The sequence below is a fragment of the Lactuca virosa genome, chromosome 8 (assembly GCF_052849685.1).
Source record: "Lactuca virosa cultivar CGN04683 chromosome 8, Lactuca_virosa_CGN04683_v6, whole genome shotgun sequence".
Lineage (NCBI taxonomy): Eukaryota > Viridiplantae > Streptophyta > Magnoliopsida > Asterales > Asteraceae > Lactuca > Lactuca virosa.
The window spans coordinates 345,887,493-345,899,630 of NC_136433.1; the positions used below are offsets into that span (position 1 = coordinate 345,887,493).

Below are 12,138 nucleotides of genomic sequence, written 5' to 3' on the forward strand. Positions count from 1 at the left end.
TGTTTTTACCTACGCGTGGATATAAAGAACGTCGAAAACGGAGCTTGTATGCGAATGTTACGGGGTTTAGAAGTCGGAAGGGTGCTGCTGCAAAAGGGGTGACGTGGCACAATGTAGGCCACACACGTTTTGCCACCAGAATGGTGACATCTGGCACTGAACTCGACGAGTTGGAGGCCAACTCGACGGGTTTTGGTGATTCCTAGCCTATAAATAGAGTGCCAAGGCACCCTCATTTCTCACACCTTCCAACTTCTCTTTCTCTCTCTAGAACCTCTATCTAAGCCTCCCTACCCCCCCCCCCCCCGCCCTAAAGCCTAGGTAAACCCCCTAGCACCCGAAGGAAGCCCCGAGGCTCCCGGAGTGCTGAGAAAAAGGGTCTTTCGGTTCGGAAACGCTGCTCCAAGCGAAGTCCAGTTTTCTATAAAACCCGCTGTAAGTGAGCTACGCCTACGCTATTTCTAATATAGCTTCTATTTAATTATAGTAACGTTATTAGGAACTTATAATAAGTACTTGGGCTATTATTATGGGTTATATAAGTATTCTTTAACGCTTATATAATAGTAATAATAGCCAGACTATTAATTAGTCTCGGTGAATATTAGACTAAACTCTAGTGGTAATGATACTAGGTTTTGTCCGAGGAAAATTGTGTTGAGAGTAACGAAGTGCTGTCCGAGTACCGAGTCACCACCTTATCAGGTGAGTGCATTGTTACTTTCATCTTACATATAGATATGAAGTATTTTATATAAATTACGTGCTATGTGTGCATATTATCTGTATACTTGCTATCGATGCTGGATGAACGATTTTATACAAGTTTTATATGATTTAAACTGTATATGTATTTATATCTACATATATAATATGTTGGCTAAAACATGGGTAGACGAAATATGAGTTGGATGATGAGTTGAGAGGTGATATAGACCATGAGGTAAGGGTGAGAGGTGGACGATGTGAGAAGCCTTGTTCCCAAATGCTGGCCCCGTCATTAGCAGAGTATGGATGACAAACACGGACTATTCTAGACAGTCCAGTGGAACACTAGCAGGCTCGCAACCTGTAGGTGTTGTGAACGATGTGTTCACCCGGTGTACTCTAAACCCTGGCGATCATGCAGACTTGGTGCCTAAACCTTGACGATCATGCAGACTTGGTGCCAAAACCCTGGCGAGTATGTGGACTTAGTGCCTGTTGTATAAACTATGGCGACTATGCAGACTTAGTGCCTAAACCCTGGCGACTATGCAGACTTAGTGCCTAAACCCTGGCGACTATGCGGACTTAGTGTCTGTTGTATAAATTCTGGCGACTATGCAGACTTAGTGCCTAAACCCCGGTGACGATGGACTTCGTGCTGATTCCTTAGGATGATCCTTTGGAATGAATGAACGAGGAATAGTTGATTCTTAGGGTAGATCCTTAAGAGTGAAAAAGATAATGGGGATGGGTAATTGGGTTGATTGTTTGATGTTTAAACATAATAATTATATTATTGTGGGTTGAAAACCCTATGTACTCACTAGGTTTCCCAACCTGACCCACTCCAGCTTATTTCTATCACATGTGTCGATATGAAGCTAGTTTACACTAAGAGATTTAAAAGAGATGTAGATCACTAGTGTAAATGAATGTAAGTTCTGTTTATGCTTATGTTTCTGTATTGACGATGACATCCCAAATGTTTTAAAAATGAATAAAAATACATTTCTTTGGAAATGCTTTGATAACGTATTTATCATGTTTTTCTGGGAACAAATTCCGCAACAATTTTTATTAAAAAGAGGTACTCTGATTTTATAAAGCATAAACAAAAGCGGTCTTTTCTAGCCGTGAAAAATGAGGATGTCACAGTTGGTATCAGAGCATTAGTTTAAGCGAACTAGGAATATGGATTTATTTCTAGACCTAAACTTAGAATGCTAAGTGATGATCGTGAGGAGGGTGTCTAATAAATTTAGGTAATACACCTGAATACACAAAAGCACTAGCTTATTTAGGAAACTGCCTAATATGCTTTTATGTGTTAAATGATTTATGATGTGCATTATATGATCGGATCTATGGTCTGTTGCCGACCGGATCCGAAAACTTTACGTGTTCAGACTTCTAAACGTTTAATTACGGTATTAGAACTGGCATGTAACTTTTCGGAGTAATAGGGAGATTTACACGTCGATCGTAAATAAAATCTTTCCTGTCTTAATTCTCGTCGTTTCACACCGAACGTCTGATTCAGCGTATAGATCAAAATCGCAAGAACCCGAAGTGGATTCGGGAACGCAAATGGAAACAGTAATCAACAGACGCAACCCCTAGTGATTGAGCAGATACCCGTTATAGGAGCTGTACCTGAGCCAATCACAATGGACGGGGTTCAAGCGATGAACCAAATGATGTTGGATCGTCAAATGGAGGAAACAAGGCGTTTACTTCAACAAAATCGAGAGGAACTTACGGTGCCTATTGAACAGCCCGAGCTCAATGATGGGCAGTCAGAAGGAGGGAACTACAGTAGGACGGTTGGTCAAGCCAACCCACCAATAGTTAGACGAAACAATCAGGATGGAGGAAATGATGAACGTGGATGCAAGTACAAGGATTTCATGGCATCCAAACCCCCGAGTCTTTCTGGAAGCCCATCACCGGTGGAAGTTATGGACTGGATCTCCGAGATAGAGACAATGTTTGAGAGTTGCGAGTGTAGCAACAGACAGAAGGCCGCCCTCGCGATTCCTATGTTAAAGTCTGGAGTGCTAAGCTGGTGGAAGCTACTGGCCAATACGATGCCCAAGGGAGAAGCAAGCAAGATGTGTTGGGAAGATTTCCTTGTGCAACTAAAAATGCAGTACTGCTCTGAGCAGGATCTCCTGGAGATCAACAATGAATTTTAGAATCTGAAGAAGGGGAGGATGAGTGTCACCGAGTATGCAACAAGTTTTACGGAGAAGATGAAGCTCGTTCCTTACCTAGTTCCAAATGAGCTCTCTAAGGTCAACAAGTTTACCCATGGATTACCAGCGGACTTTGGTCCAATGGTCAAACAAGCAACCACTCTGAAAGTCGCCATCTGGGCTGCTAAGAATGTGGAGACCCAGATAAGAGAAAAGAGTATGGAGAGAGCTGAAGTTGGCGAGAAAAGGAAGCATGAGGGATCTGCAAAGTCCAACAAAGAAAGTAAATTCTCAAAGTCTGAAGGAGGAGGAGGAGGTGAAGCTAAGTGGTGCGAGAAGTGGAAAAAGAAACACTTCGGGAAATGTACCGAGGAGTTGACTTGCTACAAATGTGGAAAGACAGGGCATTACGCCAGCAAGTGCACATCTAACAAGAGGGTGTTTTACAGATGTAACAAAGAAGGGCATGTTTCCAAAGACTACCCGAAGAAAAACGAGGCAGCAAGGCCAGATACTCCACCAAGGCCAAGGGCATTCCAAATGATCCTCGACGAAGCAGAAAACAACACGGGGAATCGAGGATGAGGAATTCATACCCGAGGATCAAGTTACGAAGTAGCCAAGAGAGTAGTATCATATGATGTAACCTATTAGAGGCATAGGTTAGGGTGAACTTGAACACCTATGTAATCGTTTCAAGAAATAATAAAAATCTTCGTTAAGTTATCCGTTGTGTTAAATGATTATGTGAAATTCATGCATGGTGACTTTGAAAACTGCGAGACTATACTTGGGACGAGTATGAGTAGGTGTGAATGGTAGTAGAGGCCTATACTACCGGAAACACATGACTCACACTTGGATCAAGGAAAGTCACAAGGTTACCAAGAAGCAAGTAATTGAAACCATTTTATTCATGTATGTCGTTACCATTGTTTCGGTAATGACTAAGAAGATTGTTGTTATTCCGACCCTAGTGGTCATACCAAATTGAGTCCGACTACGACGAGTATGTTATGTGGTTCCGAGAACCAAGTTCGATGTAGCACCTGACTTAAGCCGGAAGAATTAATCAAAGCGATCAGTAGAGGTATCGCGATGGTTGCTTGTAGCTAGAAATGCTACCTTTTAAGATGAGATTAGAACATGAAGGAAAGTATAGTCTGTTCTGGAAGACTCTAAGAGACCTGAGTCTAAGCATTGCAACATACGATGATAGGTCCTTAGAATATGACACATCGTTCCATTGCAGTAATAAAAGAACTTATCTTAAGTTCGTATCCAGTGAGGATCGAGATTGTGATTTGAAGGTCATAATTTGGAGTCTAACGTGAGATAGGGAGCAAGTGCAAGATCGAGCACCGCCTGCAGTTAGGAAGTCTTAGAGTTAGATACTCGTTCGAAGAAACATCAAAGTTACGGTTATTACTTAGGATGAAGAGATAATGTATGGAGTCATCACATGAGCCCTGTTTCGTTGATGATTCCGGGACGTAATCATCCTAAGGGGGAGATAATTGTAACGCCTGTAGATCCGGGCTAGTCAATTTAGAGATAATAGGGGGTCGAAAACGAATTTTCGACAAAAGATTATTTAGAATAAATAATCTTAACCAAGTTGTAGAATATGTCTCAAGGGTTCCGTATATATAAAGAACGCCGAAATCCAAGTTACAAGGAAGAAGTTATGGCTCGTCGAAGTTTTTCGGCAAAACCGGCACGGCATCGGGAGACATAAATAGTGAATTTACGATAGAGGACTTTTTGGCCTTAGTAATCTAAACAAAAATTGTAGTATACGTTAAACCGAGAGCGTGCATAAAAAGAACGCCCAAATCTGACTTCGTATGAGGAAGTTATGATTTTTCGAAGTTTCGGCTCAAAAGTGTACAACCCGAAATTCGAATTTTAGATCGATCGGGTTTTGGCTTACGCGACCTAAATGAGAGTTGAATATCTCATTAATAGGAACTTAACGGTAAAAAGACCGATGAAAATGGAGTCCGTACAAAGGAGTTAAGAATTTTTCGCGGTCATTTAACAGTCTGATCTCCTTCTACTGTTAAATTTTAGATCGGTCTAGAACTAGCCGACGGAGTCAAAACGAAAGTTGTAGATCTTGTGTTTACCTACGCGTGGACATAAAGAACGTCGAAAACGGAGCTCGTATGCGAAAGTTACGGGATTTAGAAGTCGGGAGGGTGCTGCTGCAAAAGGGGTGACATGGCACAATGTAGGCCACACACGTTTTGCCACCAGAATGGTGACATCTGGCACTGAACTCGACGAGTTGTAGGCCAACTCGACGGGTTTTGGTGATTCCCAGCCTATAAATAGAGTGCCGAGGCACCCTCATTTCTCACACCTTCCAACTTCTCTTTCTCTCTCCAGAACCTCTCTCTAAGCCTCCCTAACCCCCCCCCCTAAAGCCTAGGTAAACCCCCTAGCACCTGAAGGAAGCCCCGAGGCTCCCGGACTGCTGAGAAAAAGAGTCTTTCGGTTCGGAAACGCTGCTCCAAGCGAAGTCCGGTTTTCTATAAAACCCGCTGTAAGTGAGCTACGCCTACGCTATTTCTAATATAGCTTTTATTTAATTATAGTAACGTTATTAGGAACTTATAATAAGTACTTGGGCTATTATTATGGGTTATATAAGTATTCTTTAACGCTTATATAATAGTAATAATAGCCAGACTATTAATTAGTCTCGGTGAATATTAGACTAAACTCTAGTGGTAATGATACTAGGTTTTGTCCGAGGAGAATTGTGTTGAGAGTAACGAAGTGCTGTCCGAGTACCGAGTCACCACCTTATCAGGTGAGTGCATTGTTAGTTTCATCTTACACATATATATGAAGTATTTTATATAAATTACGTGCTATGTGTGCATATTATCTGTATACTTGCTATCTATGTTGGATGAACGATTTTAAACAAGTTTTATATGATTTAAACTGTATATGTATATATATCTACATATATAATATGTTGGGTAAAACATGGGTAGATGAAATATGAGTTGGATAATGAGTTGAGAGTTGATATAGACCATGAGGTAAGGGTGAGAGGTGGACGATGTGAGAAGCCTTGTTCCCAAATGCTGGCCCCGTCATCTAGCAGAGTATGGATGACAACCACAAACTATTCTAGACAGTCCAGTGGAACACTAGCAGGCTCGCAACCTATAGGTGTTGTGAACGATGTGTTCATCCGGTGTACTCTAAACCCTGGCGATCATGCAGACTTGGTGCCAAAACCCTCCCGACTATGCGGACTTAGTGCATGTTGTATAAACCCTGGCGACTATGCAGACTTAGTGCCTAAACCCTGGCGACTATGCGGACTTAGTGCCTGTTTTATAAATCCTGGCGACTATGCAGACTTAGTGCCCAAATCCCGGTGATGATGGACTTCGTGCCGATTCCTTAGGATGATCCTTAGGAATGAATGAACGAGGAATAGTTGATTCTTAGGGTAGATCCTTAAGAATGAAGAAGATAATGGGGATGGGTAATTGGGTTGATTATTTGATGTTTAAACATAATAATTATATCATTGTGGGTTGTAAACCCTATGTACTCACCAGGTTTCCCAACCTGACCCACTCCAGCTTATTTCTATCACAGGTATCTATATGAAGCTACTTTACACTGAGAGATTTAAAAGAGATGTAGATCACTAGTATAAATAAATGTAAGTTCTGTTTATCCTTATGTTTCTGTATTGACGATGACATCCCAAATGTTGAATAAAAATACATTTCTTCGGAAATGCTATGATAATGTATTTATCATGTTTTTCTGGGAACAAATTCCGAAACAATTTTTATTAAAAAGAGGTACTCTGATTTTATAAAGCATAAACAAAAGCGGTCTTTTCTAGCCGTGAAAAATGGGGATGTCACATTCTTGACCTTGTGGAATGCATATTTGGTAGTTTGGTGCTTTGGAAAGAAGAAGAAGAAGTTGGTGAAGGAGAGTTGTTGGACTTGATCTTGAAGAGCCAAATTATCTTCATCATTTGTTATTCATTTGAGGTAAAAAGCTCATAACTTTCTTTGTTAATTCTTATATCTTCTTTGTTTGAGTTTTTGGGTCTTATTGGTCCCACATATGAGATCTTGTGAGTTATTGTCTTTTATGGAGCTTAGATTTGCTACTCTTGGTGTTCATATGGTCCTTGAGTCATAAAGTTGCCATCTTTGAGGCTTTGAATCATCCATGCATTAATTTAAATTGGGTTCATTTTATGGAAGTGATGTTTGATATTTTGAGATTTGGTTCATTAGGGGAATGCAAAGCCCCAAAGTTTATGACTTTATGGTTTAAGACACTTCATATGACTCAGATCTGTGATTGGAACCCGAGGTCTTAAGGATTTAAGTGCTTTTTGGGATTAGGACATAATGAGTGAGTATGCTGGGTATACAAGCTAGTACGTGCAACGTACAAGTAAACCAGCTGGTACGCTTAGCATACAGTTGAGTACGGCCCATGTACTCAATGGATTTGGGCTTTGCATCTTTTGGGCCTCGGATGGGCTACTTTCATGGACTTTGTGTCTTGGGCCTTAGTGGGCCATCTGGAATCGAACCTTTTAGCTAAGGAAGCATTATTGGTCCTTAGGCTAAGGCCCATGCGAAGGGATTGAGCTCAATTGGAATTTGGGCCATATGTTGAGCCTTGTTGGATTGTTTAACTTTTAGGCCATTGGATTGTGATTTAGGGTTTCACTCTTGGACCAAGTTATGTTAGGGGTAAAATAGTATTTTTTTCCCCAAGTAGGGATTTTTGGTTAATGATGTAGATCCCAAATGTTAATTAGCTTTTATTTGGTAATTGATAGCTCGGGGAGCTGTAGGACCAACAGTTAGGGATCATTCGTTTCATTCAGCTTTTCGAGGTGAGTTTTCCTCACCGCGTTTAGTGGGTCTAAGGCACCAAGGCGGAACCTTGTTGATTATGTTGATAAACTCGTTGTCTATGTGATACTTGTATGTGCTTGTATATGTATGCTTATTGGGTTAGGCCCGTATTGCGAGTGTGGGCGGGGCCCGTTATGCGAGTGTGGGTGGGGCCCGTATCTCATTGGGCGGGGCCTGTTATGCGAGTGTGGGCGGGGCCCGTTTCTTTTTGGGCAGGGACCGTTATGTGATATGTTGGTATGTGGTATCTTGGGGAACTCACTAACATTTGTGCTTATGGTTTTCAGGTTACGTTTCAGGTACTTCTAGTTCAAAGGGGAAGACCTCGGGCTGACTGTATCGCACACACCATGGGGATTTCACATTTGATATTTGCTCTGATTCTGATACATTTGATACATTAATTTTATTGATATGTATGAATGATGTTTGAAATACTAATTTATCTATTATAAAAACGAAATTTTTGGGACCATATTTTTGGATGTTACACTAGAAAGGTATATATCCTAGTAAAGTGAATCTTGTTGGATAATTAGTTTTACTAATTTCCAAAAATGGGGTTTTTCCCAATTTTGAGCATTAATTTTGGACTGTAAATATAATCAAAAAAGACTAATGATTATATATCCATGTTCTCCTTTTGTGATACCTTTGTTTCGATATATTTCACGTCCAAAACAGATTAAAGGAGAATGAGGAATTACTTGTTAAAGTTGGGTAGTTGGAAGAGAATAAATAAATGAATTAAGTGGGTTTTTACTCATCCCACATTGGTGAGAGTATGAAAACAAAATGGGCTTATAAATACAAAGACTAACTAGATTTGTAAGACAAGTCTTGCGGGTACGAATATATGATCGGTCGACCAGAAAAGTTCAAGGATATTTTGCAATTATTTTTCTTTTTTGTACTAGTTATAAACTGGAAATTAAAATCCATTAATCACATATTTCGATTTTGATTTCTTGATTAATTGTGCCATTTAATGTTGATAGTTACGATTTCATATTTATCACATCAGTTATGCTTTTTGACCTCTATTATTCTGAGTATAAACAGAGGCTTCAGGCTACTGATTGAACACTCCAAATGAAATTAAATCTTGCACTTCATCTCTTACGTTTCTGCTTCATCTTCCAACTCTTGCTGCAACCAAGGTATTTTCTAGGCCATGTAAGGGTTCGGGCAACCTAGAAGAGTCACTTACTACTCTTTAGTCCTAGGAAACAAACACCCATATAGGGCGAATTCGTTTTAAGGAAACTGTGTTTAACATTGGCCTCATCCACTTTTCTTTCTGTTTTGTTCTTTTGAGTAGTTTTGGGTGATACTCTCTTAACAGTCTTAAAAAAAATTGTTTTGTACAAAATGAACAATTAAAAAGAAAAAAAACGCTTCTACCTTATATTACAATGCTCAAAGTAAAAAAACTAGATTGTTTTTCTTCCCTTACAATTCAGATTTTGTTTTTAGAAACACTGTTCAAAAACAACTTATGTTTTGGTTGAATCTTCAGTAATACCACTCCTGGTTTGCTTCTGTTTTCAAAAATTGTTTTCTAAAACAAATTTCAGAAGTAGGTGTTTAACAGTTTTTAGAATTCATTTTTTCTGAAGAAGGCACTCATTTACTTGTTGTTCTTGTGTACTAGACTTTAACTGCTTTATTTTTGTTTAACTAAAACTATCGGTCTATATGTGTAGTATGACTGCTGAAAACTCCCAACAACTAAAGCCTAGTGGTAATCCTAATGATCAAGGAGCTCCAATGATGACCATGCCAGTCAATCATGTGGAGAAATCGAGAAGGTTTTCAAGACTGCACTTTAAGAGGTGGCAACAAAAGATGCTCTTCTACCTTACTACATTAAATCTTGCTAGATTATTAACTGAAGAGGCTATGAGGATGCTTGAAGAAGAAGGAGATGTGCATGCTTTAAGTGCTATTGAATCTTGGAAACATTAAGATTTCTTGTGTAGGAACTATATTCTTGCTGGTCTTGTTGATTCTTTGTATCATTTCTATTGTGTTCCAAAAACGGCCAAATAATTATAGGATTCATTGGACAAAAAGTACAAAGTTCAAGATGTCGGGACCAAGAAGTTTGTGGTTGCCCAGTTTCTAGACTATAAAATGGTAGATGTTAAAACAGTTATGTCCCAAGTCCAAGAACTATACGTCCTCCTACATGACATGTATGATGAGGGTATGGGGTTTAATGAGCCTATTTTTGTTGCTTCCATGATTGAGAAGTTACACCCTAGTTGGTTTGATTTCAAGAATTACTTGAAATATAAGAGAAAGGATATGTCCATTAAGGACATTATTTTTGCCTTTGATTGAAGAGGACAATAAGATAGCTCAAAAGAGTAGCTATAACTCTATTTCTGAAAAAGAAAATGTGGTAGAGCATGGTCAAAGTTATGGGAAGAAAAAATCTGGAAAGGGAAAATTCCAAAAGAAAGGCAAGGGTGCAAACTTGGAAGTCGAAGGTGGAACTTTCAAGAAGAAGTTTCAAGGTAACTACAAAAACTATGATCGACATGATCATAGGACTGCTAATTGCAAGCTTCCAAGCAAGAAAAAAAAGGAGCCAAACATTATGGAAAATATAACCAAAGATGTGTTGGACATTGATCTTGCAGCAGTTATTTTTGAACTTAACCAGGTGAAATGTAATCCAAGGGAGTGGTGGGTTGATATGGAAGTTACCCATCATGTTTTCTCTAATAGAGAATGGTTCATAAACTTAAAGGTTGTGGATAATGGTAATAATTTGTTCATGGGAAACTCGGAAAATTCTGATATCCAAGGTGTTGGAAGGATTGTGTTGAATATGATGTCGAGAAGAGATCTGACGTTGAATGAAGTGTTGTGTGTACTCAAAATTTGTAAGAATCTTGTTCCGGGTAGTTTGTTCTACAAATATGGAAAGGGAAAATTCCAAAAGAAAGGAAAGGGGGTAAACTTAGGAGTTAAAGGTGGAACTTTCAAGAAGAAGTTTCAAGGTAACTGCAAAAACTATGAAGTGTTATTTGAGTAAGATAAATTTGTGTTAACCAAAAATGGTATGTATGTGGGTAAGGGGTATGTAGATAAGGATATGTTCAAGTTATGTGTAATGGCTCTTAAGCCAAATGACAATGATAATGAAATGAATAACACTTCTAATTACTTTCTTGAGTCTTCAAATATTTGGCATGCTAGATTAGGACATGTAAATTTTGTTGCTCTTCGACGATTAATTAAACTCAATCACATACCACATTTTCACATTGACCGAAAATACAAATGCAACACTTGTGTCGAATCGAAATTAATACGAAAACATTTCCATTCAAAGGACAACTGGACCACTTGGATTAATTCACACTGATATGTGTGACATGAAATCGTTTCCATCTAAGGGTGGAAATAAGTACTTTATCACTTTTATTGGCGATAGCACTAAATTATGCTATGTCTATTTACTTTAAAGTAAAGATGAGGCTATAAAGAAGTTTAAGGTGTATAAAAGTGAAGTTGAGAATAAACTCAACAAGAAAATTAAAGTACTAAAAAGTGATCGTAGAGGTGAATATGTATCATCATTTGAGAAATTTTGTGCAAATCATGGTATAATACATGAGCTTACTTATTCTTATTCACCAGAACATGGAATCGCGGAAAGGAAAAACCGTACCTTAAAGGAAATGTTGAATGTTATGTTTTTAAGTTCTGAATTGCCACCCTTAATGTAGTGGGAAGTTGTATTGTCCACTAATTACCTTTTAAATAAGGAACCATTAAAAGAAATAGGATAAAACACCATATGAGTTATGGTCAGGTATAAAACCATCCTATGCATACCTTCAAGTGTGGGGGTGTCTTACAAAGGTCGCAGTACCTGCACCCAATGTGGTTAATATAGGACTCAAGATTGTTAATCACATATTTATTGGATATGCACACAATAGTGGTGCCTATCAGTTTCTTATGCATTACACAAAAATACCAGAAATTCACAAAGGCATAATAATGGAGTCAAGAAATGTATCATTCTTTGCGAATGTGTTTCCATATTTTACTATGGTTGAAACAAATGCTCCAAAAATTAGTCGAGCATAATGAATCCTCTCATGAAGATGAAAATATAGGAAGAAATAGAGCCCCGCTGCAGTAAAAGGGCATGAGTTTGAGAAGTCATTTGGAGATGATTTCTACACTTACATGGTTAAAAGAGAGCTTCAAAATTTCAAAGAGGAAGTCACCTCTTCTAAAGGACCTTAATGGAAAGTGGCAATTAAAAGTGAAATGGACTCCATCTT

General features: G+C 38.8%; 1 protein-coding gene across 1 annotated transcript; it reads left to right on the forward strand.

Moving 5' to 3' along the window:
- The first annotated feature begins 9,964 nt into the window (after positions 1-9,964).
- LOC145131865 (uncharacterized) lies at positions 9,965-10,874 on the forward strand. Its single transcript, XM_079066510.1, has 2 exons — positions 9,965-10,094; positions 10,177-10,874. The coding sequence occupies exons 1-2, from the start codon at positions 9,965-9,967 to the stop codon at positions 10,872-10,874; spliced, it is 828 nt and encodes a 275-aa protein (XP_078922636.1).
- Positions 10,875-12,138: the final 1,264 nt, after the last annotated feature.

Coding starts and splice junctions, on each gene's coding strand:
- LOC145131865 (XM_079066510.1), top strand. CDS start 9,965: ATGGTAGATGTTAAAACAGTTATGTCCCAAGTCCAAGAACTATACGTC. Junction 10,095..10,176: donor GATTGAGAAGTTACACCCTA/GTTGGTTTGATT, acceptor CTTTGATTGAAG/AGGACAATAAGATAGCTCAA.